At 36.2% G+C, this 17,670-nt stretch overlaps 1 protein-coding gene across 4 annotated transcripts in view; it reads left to right on the top strand.

The window, feature by feature from the left end:
* PPM1A (protein phosphatase, Mg2+/Mn2+ dependent 1A) overlaps nt 1–17,670 on the top strand; it is a 45,402-nt gene that overhangs the window by 14,660 nt on the left and 13,072 nt on the right. For all 4 annotated transcript variants that reach the window (XM_048219867.2, XM_026480416.4, XM_026480417.4 and 1 more), the window contains 2 exons: nt 14,390–15,243; nt 17,422–17,539. In XM_048219867.2, coding sequence (XP_048075824.1) covers nt 14,410–15,243; nt 17,422–17,539 — 952 coding nt within the window. In that variant the 5' untranslated portion in view covers nt 14,390–14,409. The remainder of the gene's footprint in view (nt 1–14,389; nt 15,244–17,421; nt 17,540–17,670) is intronic.

Genomic DNA, 17,670 nt, shown 5'->3' with positions numbered 1-17,670 from the left:
TTGATTTTCTTTTCTCCTTCCCGTTTCCCCCTCATCCTTTGGTTGTAGGTTTTTTGAAGTGAACATAATTTTATTTCTTTAACTCAGTGAACTAAATTTATTGCATTTGTTTCTAATCTGTTGTCATCCTTTGAAATTTTAATATCAATGATTTTCTTAATTTCCAAAAGTGGTATTTAATTCTTTCCCAGTTTCCTTGGTAAATTTTTAAATAATTTCTTCTCATTTTCCTGGTGTGTGTGTGTGCTTGTGTGAAAAGTCTTGTTAAATGTTTCATACATAGTTATTTTATATCACATATTTGTTATGTCACTCCTGTTCATTGCAGCCTGTTCCCTTGTATATTTGGTGATTTTTTTTTCTGTGAGCTCAAATTTGATTAAACACAACATTCCTTCATCATCAGTATAACTGTCTACAATTTTATTTCCTCTTTTTGTAGCATAAAAAAGTTTCGTTTTCTTTTTTATATTTAATATCTACTTTAATCAGCCAAATATTTCAGTGAGGACAGTTCCTTGTATCTCACTACTGGAGTTACCTTTCTTGCTAAGGTATGTCTTTTAGTAATCTTTTCAGTAACAGAGTGTGGCCTATAAATGTCTGTACTTTTCATCTGAAAGTATATTTTATACATTATTTTCCTTTTTTTATAGCAAATAAAGAATTCTTGGTTAATAGGTCCCCCCTTCCTATTAGTACCCTCAAGATATTTCATTGTTTTATGAAACTTGGATCTCTGAGAAGTCTGGTTTCTACCTAGTTGTTAGGCCTTTGTATTTAATTTTTCTCTCTACCAGTTTTTAAAAAGATTCCTTTTCTGTATCCTGTCACCACTATTCACTGTGTGACCTTGGGCAAGTTCTAAACAGAGATGATGAGAGCGTATCTGTATTGTAAGGGGTTGTAGCAGTCATTACATTAATATATGTAAACTATATGCAGGACAGAACCCTGTTTTTTAAGTGTGGTATAAATATTAGTATTTGTTCTACCTACTTGATATCCTGAACACACGCTCATATGCCTAGGAGGTATATGTTGTGCTGTATGGAGGTACTCTTTGAAATACATTGTTATTTGAAGACGCCTATCTTTCTTCAATTCTAGAAAATTCTTTAACCTTTATATTTTTCTTTTTCTTTTTTTTTTTTTTTTTAGATTTGAAGTAATCTCTGCGCCCAACATGGGATTCAAACATACAACCCCGAGATCATGCTTTACCCACTGAGCCAGCCAGGTGTCCCTGTATTTTTGAATATTGCTTTTCCAGTATTCCTTTTTAATCTCTATGTTATTTTCTAGGCAGTTCCAAAGTATCATTTTTCAATTTACTAATTAACCCCTTGACTTTATTCAGCTAGAGTTTACGTGGCCTCAGTTGTTTTTATTTCTCAGTGAATGTTTTTCTCCCTTTCAGATTCTCCCTCTCTAATAGACACCTATTCTGGTTTGATTTCTGACGATTTTTCCTCTTCATGTCTATTGTCTTTTTTAACTTTGGAAGGATCCTAAACACACATTTTACGTTATTTTCAGATTGTTATTTTTCCTTCTAGTTTGAATTCCTACAATTGTTGATTTTGTTGGCTGTCCATCATAGTTTTTTTTTTTTTTCCTCATGTGTTTTGGAGTTTGGTTTTTGTTCTCTTACTAAATGGAAGTTTTTTGTTTTCTTTGTTTTCACCCTTCTTATCCAGTGTTTTTGCATGTGCCTACATCTTGGCCGTGGGGTGCCCAGTCTGAAACCATGTCTTATGTTGGAGGTGTGGTTCCTGATTCTTGATAAGATCAGGATCAGGCTCTCTCCAAGAAAAGACACAGACTAGAAGAAGAGCTATACTCTTCTGCTCTTTGGGCACCTAACTTCATCTAAACTATAGCTCCAGGTGATAAGGTTAGTAAGTAGCTTTTCCCAGCTCCTTTTATAGGCAACAGACCCCTCCACCCCAGGCATGAGTTTCAGTGAGCTTGAGTTCTATCCCAGCTTTGCACAGGGCGTTTTTAATTGGTTACCATCCCTACAGGATGTAGACTCTTCTCCATCTCTGTTAGTTGAACCCAGGAGGCTCGTAGTTTCAGCTTCACAAAAAGCTTTGTATTTTAATAGTTTATCTTTAGCAGGTGACTTGGTCTTCTTAATTTTGTTTTATAGTTCATTTATTTTAAAAATATTTTTAGAATAGAAGGGTACTTCAGAGTGTGCATATAGAAAACCATTTAAATGGAAGTCAACATTTAAAATTAATGTGTGTCCACATATCCTTTAAAAAGGTGGCAGTTTACTCTTCTACCTATGAGAAGCATATATTTTTTTTTACTCCTTTGCCAATACTGGACACTATAAATTTTTAATCTTTTTTTAAAGATTTTATTTGTTTGAGAGAGAGAGAACATGCGTGCAAGAGCCTGAGCAGGGGGAGGGGCAGGCAGAGGAAGATGGAGAAGCAGACTCCCCCCTGAGCAGGGAGCCAGTCTCAGGGCTCAGTCCCAGGACCCTGGGATGATGACCCAAGCCGTAGGCAGACGCTTAACCCACTGAGCCACCCAGGCACCCCATTTTTAAGCCTCGATAATGTGTAAAAAATAAATCTGTGTTTAATGGCTAGTGAGGTTAGTTATTACTCCATGTACTTATTGTCCATTTGTATTCTTTGATGAATTGCATTATCTGTTCGTGTTCTTCGTTTCTTTCCCTTCAAAGTGTTCATTTTATTGCCTTATAAGAGACTTCTGTCTATTTTAGGAATATTAACTTTACCATATATATTGCAAATACTTGTTTTAAAGGTATGTGCCTCTCAAGCTTATGAGCTTGGTTTTATAGTGTAGAAGTTTTATTCCTCTGGAATTGCTTTTTATTTCTTTAAAAGACTTACGAAGTCTTTTTTTCCCCAATGGCAAAAAAATGTCATACTTAGATTCTTTCCTACAATAAAATTATAGAAATATTTGCCTGGATGTACTTGTATGGTTTTATTACAGTATTTCAAACTTAAATCTTTAATTACCTGGTATTTATTTTAAGATGTGTAATAGGAATTCAGCTACTTTCCATGGGAGGGCAGGATTGAAATAGGCCAGCTGTTTTAACACCATTTATTGAATTTTTGTTCCCACAGTTGTCTTTCCAGAGTCTCAATTCTGTTCCACTTACGAATCCTTTTAGTATTCCCTCTTAAATAACATAATTTGAAATTATTTTAATATTAGATGTGACAAATGCTAATGTTTTTTAGAATGTTTTGGCTATTCCCAAACATTTATTCTTTCATATGAATTTTGGAATCATTTCATCAAGGTCTGGGAACAAAAAGACCCAGTTGTGGTTATACTAAATTTATTGATTAAGAAAGGAAGGTTAACTGTCTTGGCAATATTGAATCTTCCTGTCTCAGAAATAGGAGTGTCTTTTATTCTGAAGCTCTCTTCTTAAAGGTTCTGAATATTTCTTTGATTATTTATTTAGATATAAAGACATATTGGCATTTTTTTCTTTACTTTCTAAGTGGTTATTTTTAATAGTTTTCTTAAGGATTTTCTGTAGTCAGATAACCTTATTGAACTTTTTTTCCTAATATTGTTTTAGATTTTGAGTTTGCCATCACATAGTTAATATCTGCAAATAGCAATTTGATCTTTCATAATTTTATGCCTTTTAAAAAAATCTTAACTGTATTGATTATTATTTCTGGACCTTGCTAGATATTAGGGATAAGAATAGGTATCCTTGTGTTCGTTTCTTTTCTGGGACTTGTTCTAATCACTATGTTTCCTCTTTGGCTTGAAATATAGATTATCATATTATAGAATGAATTTTATCAGATGAAAATTCGATCATGTGGTTTTTTTCCTTTGAACTTTTTTATTTTTATTTTTTATTTTTTAATTTTATTTAGGGGCACCTGGGTGGCTCAGTCGTTAAGCGCCTGCCTTTGCTCAGGGTGTGATCCCAGCGTTCTGGGATCCAGCCCCACATCAGGCTCCTCCGCTTGGAGCCTGCTTCTTCCTCTCCCACTCCCCCTGCTTGTGTTCCCTCTCTCGCTGGCTGTCTCTCTCTCTGTCAAATAAATAAATAAAATCTTTAAAAAAAATTATTAGAGCGCTTGGAAGAGTGGGATAAGGAGCAGAGGGAGAGTGAGAAGCAGACTCCCGGCTGAGCAGGGAGCCTGCCCCCCCCCCCCCCCGGGGCTTGATTCTGGAACTCCAGGATTATGACAGGAGCTGAGGGTAGACGCTTAACTGACTGAGCCACCCAGGAGCCCCCCTTGGGATTTCTTTTTTAAAAAGATGGCAAATTAATAAGTCTCTGAATGTTGGCTCGTAGTTAAATTCTTTTTTTTTTTTTTTAAGATTTTATTTATTTATTTGACAGATAGAGACAACCAGCGAGAGAGGGAACACAAGCAGAGGGAGTGGGAGAGGAAGAAGCAGGCTCCTAGCAGAGGAGCCCAATGTGGGGCTCGATCCCAGAACGCTGGGATCCCGCCCTGAGCCGAAGGCAGACGCTTAACCGTTGTGCCACCCAGGCGCCCCTCGTAGTTAAATTCTTAAGATGAGCTCTTCTAGGTGATTTGCTTATACTTAGGGTTTTTTGCATCCGTGTTACTATGTTTGGATTATAGTTTTATTTTTTGGTACTGTCTTTGACAGTTTTTAATCAGGATTACTGTTTTAAGGCTTGCAAGATCTTGGTTGTGAAATTGTCTGATACACTTGTTTTTAATAACTTTATTTTGGAAACAATTTAAACTTACAGAAAATTTGAAGAAATAAAGGTACAGTGAACTTTCATATTTACCTAAATGACTACTTTTTTCCCACATTTGTTTTATACGTTTTCTTTTTTCCCTCTTTGTGTATGTACGCATACATACTCTTTTTGCACACACATATATAAGCCAGTGCACAATTGCACGTTAAACTTTATTGTCCTAGCTCCTTGGTCTTCTTTAACCTGGAATGGTTCTTCTGCTTTTTTTATTTTGTTTTTCATGAGCCCTAGAGTTCTTTTGAGGGTTAGTTCTTTGATAACTTTCTCATTTTGTTCCAGAGTTACTGGTCTCTATTTCATCACTGCTTGAAAAAAATTTGGTAATTTGTTTTTCAAGAACATTGTCTGTCTCCTCCATATTTTCAAATTTATTAGCAAAGAATTGTACGGTGTGTTTTATAAAACAAAACAAACACCTGTCTCAGAGGCAGGCTGTATGCTTGTTTGGTTTCTAATTTTGAATAATAGTTTTTCTCAGACTAATTAGTGGTTTACGTGTTTTACTCATTTTTCACTCATATGACATCACGTTTACCTAAATTTTTCTTAATATATTCCTTAATATATTTCTTTCCTTAGGTCTGTGTGTATGCATGTGGTTGGTCTTTTTACTTTTTGGGTTGAGATTTAATGTACTGATTTTCACCTTTTTTACTAAGAAAGTGTTAGTTTTCCTGAGTAACGTTTGGTCACCTCTCATAAAATTTGATATAAGGTTTTACTTATCATTATTGTTTCTAAATATTCTGTAATTGTAAAAATGTACAAACTCACTGCAAGGTTGATGAGAAGCATGCCTTTAAAGCAATTTCCAGATGTTTAAAGTTTTCTTCTTTCTTCATTGTTACCAACATCTACTATTACCGTTTTAAAGTCAGATAATATAGTCTGTGTCATTTGTTTTCTTTTGTGGGGGGTGGGGCGGTGGTTCCTGGAGTAGGGTGAATGGGAGTATGTTAGGAAACTTGACAGCTTTTGTTTTCCAATATACAATCAAATAAATGCTTGGTTTTTAATGTTTTAAGCATATTTGAACAGAAAATATAGTTTTAATTTCAGCACATAGTATTTTTGAAGGGTTGTATGAATTATCTGGCATAAAAGTATTTTAAGTTATAATTTTAGAGTACACATCAGTTAAAAAAAGATAGTCATTGTATTTATTAACTTATTCCTTATGCTTTTCTTTCTCTGAAATTAAAATCACAACCCTTGACTTCTTTTTTTCTAATAATTTTTTTAACTTTTTTTTTTTAAGATTTTATTTATTTGACAGAGAGAGATACAGGGAGAGAAGGAACACAAGCAGAGGGAGTGGGAGAGGAAGAAGCAGGCTTCCCGCTGAGCAGGGAGCCCTATGTGGGGCTCAGTCCCAGGACCCTGGGATCATGAACTGAGCCAAAGGCAGACACTTAACAGCTGAGCCACCCAGGCACCCAACCCTTGACTTCTGTTATACAGTTGACCCTCGAACAACATGGAGGTTAGGGGCACCAGTTCTCCACATGGTCAAAAATTCACATATAACTTATGTCTTCCCCGGAACTTAACTATTGATAGCCTGCTGTTGACTAGAAACCTTACTGATAACATAAACAGTTGATTAATATATATTTTGCATGTTATTTGTATTGTATACTGTATTCTTAAAATAAGCTCGAGAAAAAATGTTAAGAAAATCATAAGAGAAAATAATATTTTATAGTACTGTATTTATTTAAAAACAATCCATGTATAAGTGCACCTCGCAGATCAGACCCATGTTTTTCAAGGGACAGTTGTATTTGCATAGTGTATGTTGTCCACCCCAAAGTCCTGGATACTCTGACATCTCCATTTATTGAATTTCTGGTTTTGATTAATCTCTTGGCATTAATCTTTCTTTAAATAGGTTTTCCATTAATGGTACATAGATGATACTTTTTTTTTTAAGCTTTATTTATTTGAGAGAGAGAGAGAGAGAGAGAAAGAGCTTGAGCATGGGGAGGGGCGGAGGGAAAAGGAGAGAGAATCCACAAGCAGACTCCTCGGCTGAGCACAGAGCCTGATGGGGGGCTCTATCCCAGGACCCCAAGATCATGACCTGAGCTGAAATCAAGAGTTGGCTGCTTAACCGACTGAGCCACGCAGGCACCCCTGGATGATACTTTTTTAGTATTGGCATAGTTCATGATATCTTTTCTGTTACCTTCACATATAAATGCCAACTTTGCTGGGTATAGAATTCTGGGAATATCCCTCTTTACCCTCAACATTTATAGGCCTTACTTCATTATATGGCCAAACTTCAAAGAAGTTTGAGGCCAGCCTGATTTGTTTTTGTTTTTATTTTTCTAAATTGTATTCTTGAAATTCATTATCAAAGTATACTTTGGCATTGAACCCTTTCTACTAAAATTACTACTTGATGAACACTTTCAATCATCAATTCAAAATTTCCCTCAGTTTGGGATTAATTTCTTTTTTCTTTGAAGTTTTATTCTCCATTATTTGGTTTTCTGTTTACAGTACACTAATTAAATTGTTGGATCTGCATTGTTTGTATCTTCAATCTACTCACTTTTATCTCTATTTTTACCTGCATACAGGATGATTTTTCTCTTATTTTTAATTTTACCCCTTGCAGATGTTTTCTATAGGTTCTTTGCACATTATTGTTTTGCCATTTAAAACATTACAATAATTTTTATCTCTTAAATTTCTTTCCTTAGTTCTATTAATACTTTTTATACTCCAGTTTCTTATTTGTCATACACATTTATTCTCTTACCATTCTAGAGGGCACAAGTCCAAAATTCGTTTCACTGGGCCAAAGTCAAGGTGTTGGCAGGAATGTGTTCACTCTGGAGGCTTTAGGAAGAATGCAGCATTCCTTGGATTGTAGCCATGTATCACTGTAATCTTCAAGGGCGAGCATCATCAAATCTCTCTTTGCTCTGTCTTCACTTCACTTCTCCTCTGTGAAAGTTCTTCCTCTGCCTCTCTTTCAAGGACACTTGTGATTGCAATTTGGGGCTCCAGTATAATCCAAAATAATCCGCCCATTGCAAGTTTTTTAACTAATCATGCCTGCAGAGATTCCAAATAAGGTAACATTGTAGGATCCAGGCCTGGTACCTTTGAAGCCATTATTCAGCTTTTTTTTTACAGGTATCATTTTGTTTTGCTACTTCGAGATGAGATTGGCCACTTCATGAAAAATCAGATTAGAGTAAATCCTCATGGATTGTATGCTGTTATAGTCACAGGTGTTGTCCTCTTTATCAGATGATGCAAGCTCAGATGCCGTGCGGTCCATGAGGAGTAGTAGGGGCACTGGAGAATGCATGTTGTTCGGGGGCAGGGGCTAACAATATATGTGAAGATCACATTCAGGCTACCAGCTTGTAGTCCTAGTTGGTAGCTGGTTTTTTCATTTTCTACAAGTTGATTTTTCTGTTGTAAAATAATTTTATCTCATAATCTTCATCTTGGTGTTGAGAATAAAAATTTTTAAGTAGAATTCATCAGTATGATTTTAGACTGAAGTATTATTTACTAATCCCATTTTACCTAGGTATTCCTAGAACTTTAGACTCCTTGCTTCTACATTTTTCAGAACAAGGTAATTGTTCTGAAATGGTTAATCAAGGTTGTTTATTTATCAATGAAGAGAGTTAGAAATTAAGCTAGGGGCACCTGGGTGGCACAGCGGTTAAGCGTCTGCCTTTGGCTCAGGGCATGATCCTGACGTTCTGGGATCGAGCCCCACATCAGGCTCCTCCGGTATGAGCCTGCTTCTTCCTCTCCTACTCCCCTTGCTTGTGTTCCCTCTCTCGCTGGCTGTCTCTATCTCTGTTAAATAAATAAAATCTTTAAAAAAAAAAAAAAAGAAATTAAGCTAAAGTATTTGTCCAAAGTCACATATTGGATACATCTATAACTTTTAAGTTTAAAACTTTTTAAGTTAAAAACTTTTAAATTTAAAAAAAGGCATTTCCATCTATAGACATAAAGGGGGTGTCTCCTTACTATTAAATTGAGTAAGTGGGCAACTTCCCAACTTCTTTTTACTTTATATACGGGATTTTGTTTTTTAGATTATTTTTAAGAAACAGGTTATTTAAGAGTTAAACTAATGACAAGTCATAGAGATGAACTTAAGTTTTAAAACACAGTGAGTAGATATTTGCTTGGCTGGATTTCTCATTAAAAAAGTATGAGTGTATACTTTGAGTCCTTGTGTATCTTAAAATATCATCTAGTTCCCTTTCCCCCATACACATGAATAATAGTTTGGAAGCCAGCATAAAGTGAGAAAAGGGCTTAGGTCTAAGCCTTGACTGTCAATATTTAATGGCTTGGAAGATGAAGATGGGCATGCAAAGGGAACAAGGACGGAAAAGCCAGGGACAGGAGGAAAGCTGAGAGTGTGTAGCATCTTGAAAAGCCAGTGGGAAGTTGGAAGAGAGAGTGTTGAATGCTGTTGTAAGCAGTCAATGAAACGAGGGCTAAAAATGTCCACTGGATTAAGCAACCTGGAGGAGCCTATTTTGGTGGAATGGCCAGGCAACAGTGTGAAGCATCAACACGTGTTTTTAAGAAGTTGAACTGCAAAGGGAAGGGAAAGGCAGATGGGTAGCTACAGGAGAAGGAGTCACATAAAGACTTGTTAGTAATGGTCGACATCTGAGTGTCTCTAAAAATTGTTCTCTGATTGAAAAGGAGAGGTTGAATATAAAGAAGAAGAGGATAACAGTGTTGTAAGGTTCCGGAGAAGACATGTAAGTAGTATAAGATTCCTTGGAAGCACGGGCTTCAAAGCTCTAATAGAGGAATTTATGTTTAAGTGAGAGCACAGAGAGTACTCTTTTATAACAGAAGGTATGAGGATAGGATGGGTACAGATGTGGGTGGGTTTGTATGTTTGGAATTAACAAGATGAAGAGAAAGACCTGAGTTTTAAAAGAATTCCTTGAGGTGATCTCATTTATTGGTTTGGGTTTTTTTTTTTTTTTCCCCCTGTGGTATCCAATTGGCTATTCATTGTCTTTATTGAAATTTTTAGTTCAGTAATTGTTTTTCCTTTCCATGTACCTACGTTCAGAGTGCCTTTTTTCTTTTTTAATTGACAGCCTGTAGTAGTGTTATTCATTTAGTGTCGTCTCATATCTCGTATCTTAATGAGTAATTTCTAGTTTGGAGATAATGAATATTGAGGTGTGTGCTCCGCGCCCTCCCCGTAACTTCTGAACCTTTAAAAATATATCCTTTTATTTTTCTTTGCTCATTATTACATTTTATTTAGCCTCTGTATTTGAGATTAGCTTTGCCAGAAATTGTTCACTCTGGTTTTCTGTCAGTCCCAGACAAAAACCCAAAGTTTAGATTTCTTGCTTTTTTTCCTTTTCTATTCACCTTTCCTTCTTTTTTGTCATTTATCTTTGGCAGTATAGAAGTTTAGAAGTTAAGAATAGGCAGAGGAAGAAATGGCACTTTAAGGTATTTTCAGCTTTTTTCTGTGACAGTCTTCCTTACTTATCTGCTTTGTGTGTTTTCTTTTCTAAGAAGTCTGTTTTTAGATTTCCATTAACTTCATTTGCAAGTACACAGGACAGGATGTGTAGAATTGCAGTAAAATTCCAGAAACATAGGTCCTGTTCTCAGCTTTTACTGTTGAACTAGCTTTGTGACCTTCAGCAAATCATTCTATTTCTGTGTGCCTTCTCATTTGTAAAATAGATTTAGACAGATCATTTCTACATTTTGGCTCTGATGAGTTATACAAGTTAATCAAAATCAAATTTGTAAATATAAATACGTGTAATCCTTTTTTTTAAGAGAGGAGGGCAGGGGGAGAGAGAGAGCGAGCATCTTAAGCAGGCCCCATGCCTAGCATGGAACATGACGCAGGGCTCGATGTCAGGACCCTGAGATCATGACCTGAGCTGAAATCAGGAGTTGGATGCTTAACCAACTGTGCCACCCGGGCGCCTCCGTGTAATCATTTTTTAAAGTAAGGGTTGATGAGAAATCTCAGACTCCAATGAGAGAAAAATTACCCAAAGATTAGCCTTTTTCTTTTGTCAAATTGGTATAAAGTTTTGTTCATGCATTTATTTGTCATTACCATAGATAACTTTGACATGGCTGCCTTGGATTACAAAATAAAATTTATGAATTAACATGTCTCATAGCTTGGGAAGTTGAAAGTAGTTTGTGTACCTTAAATTATCCTTTGCAGAGATACAGCCACAAGGAGTCTGTTTCTTCACTGAACTCCCGCTCTACAATATATTGCTTAAATCCTATCGTTCAATAAATGTGCATTTCAGGGGTCAGCTGAGCATTTGTCTTCAGGTTTACAGAGTATATTCACGTGTAAGCATTAGTAGGCAATGTACAATATGCTGCATATTTGGTAGCAGTTAAGAGTTTACATCCCACATCCCGCTGCAAATGAGTTGAATTTTGCCATGTTGTGTACACTGCTACCAAATCAAAGACGAGTTCAGTCTTTTGATTGTCCTGCTACTTTGTTTTCAGATCAGCTGATTAAGCTAGTGTTGCGGTGAGGTCCATCCAGCATGTGCTCAGAGTAGATTTAAGACAAGGCGAGAACTAGAATTTCTCTCAGAAACTAGCTTAAGCTTTCATGGGCAAATTGAACCCCTAGGGATTTACTATTTATAGATAGATGCCACTTTAATAATTTGACTACATAATTAGTAGTCCACTTCTGGAAGATGACTGTGTAAACATAGTATTTATAAGTGAGTGATTTCTGGTATTATATTTACATAACCATCTGCTGTATTTATGTAGCCATTGTTGGCTGCTTCACTAGGATTCTACAAATTACTCAGAATCCCAGGAGGTAAGATTTCTGAATGGTCTTATTTTCACTATGTGAAAGTCCAACCACAAAATTATTAATTTGTCCTTGATGTATATTTTTATATTTGCTATGGGGTGGACCTAAAATTTTATCAGATGGTTGACTTGGTTCGTTACATTTTTACATTTCTAACATATTTTTTCAAAAGTTTGGGGTTTGTTTTTAGAAATTTTACCCATTTGTCTTCAAAGAATTTTTATTTGGTAGTTTTATATGTATATCTTGAAAACAGCTACTGGACTTTTCTGCAAAAGAGAGTAAGTTCCCTGTTAGGTAGTATCAGAATCTAGTGTGACTGTATATTTAGGAATGTAGTAATAATGAAATAGTTTGCTGAGTGCCTTATTTTTTGCCTACCTCATTTAAACTTTGAAGCGACATTCAGAGGTAAGTATAAGTATGTTGATTGTACGGATGAGGAATGCTAGATCATCAAGCATCTTAACTGTATCTCTCTCCTCCCCTTTAGCCTAGCTAAAGGAATTGAGGTACAGAGATGAGGCAAATTGCAGTTGACCTTCAGCAGATGACTTGACTTCACCATGCCTCAGTCATCGTCTAGCCATCTAGATGTACCTATCTAGGCATCTCATCTAATCTTTTTTACAGATAACACAGATGCCTAGGTTCCAGCCCTACCTTGGAAATCCTGATTTCTTAATTGTAATTTTTCAAAAAGTCCACAGATAATTCTTTTGTATATCCATGGTCAAGACCATTACCTTAGTAGTAAATGGTGCTTTAGATTCAGACAGGCTTGAATTAGAGTCCTGATTCTTCTGAACTCATCAGTTGATTAGCCTTGGCCAAGTTCTTTAGTCTCACTGAGATTCATCTATAAATTGAAGATACTATTACTCACTCTAGAGGGTTGTTGAGAATGAATGATTTAGAATTATTCTTAAACATTGTCTGCTATTAAGGTATCATCATTATGTTATTCCTTTGTCCAATCAAAACAGTCACTCTTGTCATAATAGTGTATATCAACTTGGTATCCGGTGATCTGATGAATACTACCATAAGGAATATATGATGGCTAGTTTTCATTATTTACCTACATTAGTGGAATTGTAATAGGGGACAGAGGAATAGGCAGGATATTGTTTTATCACACCAGTCAGCCAGACTTCTGTCTTGTGTATTAGTTTGGCCCTGCTAGGAAAAGAAGGGGGAAAAGGTTACTGGAACACTGTGACCTTCCTAAGGAGTTTTTCTTTTTTTTTCTTTTTTTTTAAAAGATTTTATTTATTTATTTGACAGATAGAGACAGCCAGCGAGAGAGGGAACACAAGCAGGGGGAGTGGGAGAGGAAGAAGCAGGCTCATAGCGGAGGAGCCTGATGTGGGGCTCGATCCCATAACGCCGGGATCATGCCCTGAGCTGAAGGCAGACGCTTAACCGCTGTGCCACCCAGGCGCCCCACCTAAGGAGTTTTTCTTAAACCTTTCTCTCCCAGCTTCTTCTCAAAGCCTAGCATCACTAGCATCATCAATCCCTTAGTCTTAGAATTGCGTCCTGATTTATGTAGGTACTTTTACCTACCTCCCTATTTTGCCTCCCTACTTTACCTCCATTAAATTTAATTCTAGCCTCCTTTCAGATTGATTTGAGTTCAGTTGTGACTTATTTGATGACTTGGACCCCATGTCTCTACATCCCAAGGCTATTACTCAAATAAAGGTCAACCTAAATTCTGACCAGCTGTCCCCCTGTGTTGTGTGGGCCCATTTCAGACCAGAGTTTTTAGCTTTTGATTATTGGGAAAGGATTAGATTAGCTAATCCTTGCCCACATGGCTGTTCCTAGACCCTCTAATCTCCTTTACTATTTATACCTAATGGTCATAGAGTATAATAATAATGATACATGTTATTACTGCTAAATTAATAGAACATCAGTAGACCACAATAGGTTGACTTTGTTATATATAACGAACTTTGTTGTATGTATATATAATTGCTTTGCAACTTGACAGTTGAGGTTGTACGTGATAATTTAATAACTTAATGGTTTTGTCAGAGACTGAAAAACCTATGGAAAAGATAGAAATTGAACTAGACTTTAGAAGATGGATATATATTTTTCTATAAGTAAGGAGGAAGGACAGGGGATTCCAGTTAAGGGGACTGACATGAACAAAGGCTTAAAGGAATGAGTGTGCAAATTTGGATCATTGTGAGTAGATCATTTTTTACTTTTTCAGAGGGTTCATGTAGTAAGAATAAAACTATAGGTAGTCAGAATAAAACTGGAAAATCCTAAATGTTCAACCAAGATGTTTGATTTCATAGGCTTTTGGTATGTTGTAAATTCATTTGGCTTTTTCTTGATTAACATACACATACAATTTAGGTCTGAGATTCGCTAAGAGATGCACATATTCATTGCACCCTGAAACACTTGGCCTGGTTCATGTAAGCTGATGCTCACTGCCAGTCTCCTTTCTACCTCAAGTGGTTGTGCCTGGTGGGGGAGTGTCAGGTCAGCTACTTTTATCCTGATGCTTCAGTTCTCCCTGTCTGTTACTCGTTCTAAGCTGCGCCTGATCAGCCTCTCCCCCAGTTCTTTCTTGTTAATCTCTAGGTTCCAAGTTAGCAACACAATGAGTGTCTGCTTATGAGTTGTGATTTCTTACTTAAAGCTTTCTTTATATCTTCTTTACTCTTAAAAAATTGTTGAATATGTATTTTGTATATAAGATAGTTATTAACTTTCCTGTTTCTCTTCCTTTGCAGACCTAGAATATCAAGACATAATGGGAGCATTTTTAGACAAGCCAAAGATGGAAAAACATAATGCCCAGGGGCAGGGTAATGGGTTGCGATATGGGCTAAGCAGCATGCAAGGTTGGCGAGTTGAAATGGAGGATGCACATACGGCTGTGATCGGTTTGCCAAGTGGACTTGAAACATGGTCGTTCTTTGCTGTGTATGATGGGCATGCTGGTTCTCAGGTTGCCAAATACTGCTGTGAGCATTTGTTAGATCACATCACCAATAACCAGGATTTTAAAGGGTCTGCAGGAGCACCTTCTGTGGAAAATGTAAAGAATGGAATCAGAACAGGTTTTCTGGAGATTGATGAACATATGAGAGTTATGTCAGAGAAGAAGCATGGCGCAGATAGAAGTGGGTCAACAGCCGTGGGTGTCTTAATTTCTCCTCAACATACTTACTTCATTAACTGTGGAGACTCGAGGGGGTTACTTTGTAGAAACAGGAAAGTTCACTTCTTCACACAAGATCACAAACCAAGTAATCCGCTGGAAAAAGAACGAATTCAGAATGCAGGTGGTTCTGTAATGATTCAGCGTGTGAATGGCTCTCTGGCTGTATCGAGGGCCCTTGGGGACTTTGATTACAAATGTGTCCATGGAAAAGGCCCTACAGAGCAGCTTGTCTCACCAGAGCCTGAAGTCCATGATATTGAAAGGTCTGAAGAAGATGATCAGTTCATTATCCTTGCGTGTGATGGTATTTGGGATGTTATGGGAAATGAAGAGCTCTGTGATTTTGTAAGATCCAGACTTGAAGTCACTGATGACCTTGAGAAAGTTTGCAATGAAGTAGTCGACACCTGTTTGTATAAGGTAGTTAGACTTTCTTTTAAAAGATAAAAATGGTTTTATGTCACTAACTATTACTCTAGTATTTAATCATTTTAGAAACTGTAGTTCTCAGAAATAAGTTCTTGGCGCAAAACTGTAGGATACTCTTGGCCAATTACAAAAATTAGGAATGTTTTTAAGAAATAAATTACCCAATTACCAAATATGCAAGAATTATAATCTAAATGGTCTTTTAGTAACCACGACTACCTCAGCTTTTTAGTATTGTAGAAGATTAGGAAAGGCAAAAAGACGAACAGAGCGCATGTCTTAAAGGCATGGGGGGAGGGGTAAGCCTTTGTGTCTAATAAATGAAAAGCATTTTAGAATTTTAATATTTTATATTTATCATGTGATATCTCCATACATTCATGAAAGTACTTTGAGACTATAGTCTAATGAATCTGTAGCACCAGCAAAGAGAATTTAGTGATCACTTGGTATGATGTAATAAAAATAGCCTTGAACATGGAGTCAGAAGAACTTGGTATGAGACTGAGTATGACTTCAGGTAAGCTATTTAAGCTGTCTGGAAAATCAGTTTCTTTTACTGTAAAAAAGGTAAGAGATATAATCACCCTGTCTCATGGAGTTGTTGGGATGATCGAAAGGGGTCATATATGTAGATGAGTCAGCTCAGCCCCTTGATTTTACAGCTGAGGAGGCTGAAGCGAGAGGAAGCGGCCTGAAGAGGCAGGCCTTGAGGCAGGCTTACCTCTGTGGCTTTCGTACTCTGCAGTCTCAGACCAGTTCTACCCCTCTCAGCTATTGAGTGGAGATAACAGTAGCTAACTCATAGGACTGCTGAGGAATCAGATTTTTTGTTTGTGATGTTCATTAACTAATTCTTTGATTTTTTTCCTTTATCTCTAACAAATGTTGATTTTATAAAACTCTTCTGAGACTGCATGTTTGATTTTCTTTTAACGTGCAGAAATAGGAAGTCATCTTAATGTTCTTTGTAGTTTTATAAGCATACTGCCAGCTCCACTTAAAATCTTAATTAAAATCTGATCATACTCAGAAATCAGGTTTATGTAACATCCAGCACAAATCAAGTTTATGTAACATCCAGCACACAGGTTTTAAAAAAAGCCTTAATAATACACACTATTGATTTCTGAATTTGAGGAGAGCCGAACAGTGACACGTGTTCTTTGTCCCTTTTAGTATACATAAAAGTAGTATCTATTTGTTGGTCTTATTCTTTAGCTCTTGAGAATTAAATAGTTGGCTAAATTAAAAGCTATTTTCTTGGAGAGAATTGTCACATTCAGACACTAGTAAATTATGACTCAGCTAATACTTTATCTTGTCTGCATTCTCCATTTTAAAAATTATTCAGTACCCTATCATTTTACACATTTTATACTGTTTTTCTCCCAAGATTCTTTGTAATATTAAATTCTTTGTATGGTTTGCTTAAACTAAAGGTATAAGGTCAGTTTTCCCATATTGAGGAATCAAATACTTAAAACGTAAAAGTTAACTCCAGTTCCTAATAGGGAGGGGAATATGAGGAGGCTAACGTTGATTCAAGTATCTTAATTATAGCATTTTGAGTAGCTAGGTGTCTTTAAAAATGAATGTACTTCCTAAAAGTTAAGCCATTTTTTTAAATTATGAAAGTTAAAAAACTGGTTTATAAATTATATATATTTAGTTTTACTGCTAATTCCATGTTTCTATTTATTATGAAGCAAATTAATTAGCCCCCAAATTTATTATACTTTATTTTAAATATAAGTTTGTTGAGTATACATGTAACTATAGGTCAAATCCTCTAGAATTTTCTGTTTTGTTGATTGACCGTGTGTGTGTGCGCATGTGTGTTTGTGTTCAGTATCTTCATGTTAAGTAAGCCACCAGTAAATGTTTGGAAATACTCCTGTTTTATAGCATTTAAACACAATGATTGTTGCAATGGAGGTTAACCCGTGGTGCTTCTCCGACCTTTTGGAGTGTTGGTTATACTGTGCACCGTATACACTGTATGTACGTGGCGGGTGCCTCTCCACATATGCAGATTTTTTTCTCCTTAAAAACAATATATATATTTTTTACTAGAGCAAGTATAATTAAAATTGGCATGGCTGTAAAGGGTTTCAAGGCTTTAAAGAGCAAGAAGAAAGCGTAATATTTCTCAAACTTTTTCCTCAGGGAAGTCGAGACAACATGAGTGTGATACTGATCTGTTTTCCAAATGCACCCAGAGTATCACCAGAAGCAGTGAAGAAGGAGGCGGAATTGGACAAGTACCTGGAAAGCAGAGTAGAAGGTGGATCATTTAACAAAAATAAGTAGCTTTATTAAAGAAAAACCTCAACACAATCAAACTTTAATATTTTAGCTTTTAGATCTTTACATGCCTTTGACATCTAGTGTTTAGTGTACAAAAGTGGGAAAGGG

Source organism: Ursus arctos, unplaced genomic scaffold (assembly GCF_023065955.2).
Source record: "Ursus arctos isolate Adak ecotype North America unplaced genomic scaffold, UrsArc2.0 scaffold_25, whole genome shotgun sequence".
Classification (NCBI taxonomy): Eukaryota; Metazoa; Chordata; class Mammalia; order Carnivora; family Ursidae; genus Ursus; species Ursus arctos.
The sequence above is the reverse complement of the archived record's forward strand: the minus strand, read 5'-3'. Positions and strand labels throughout refer to the sequence as shown.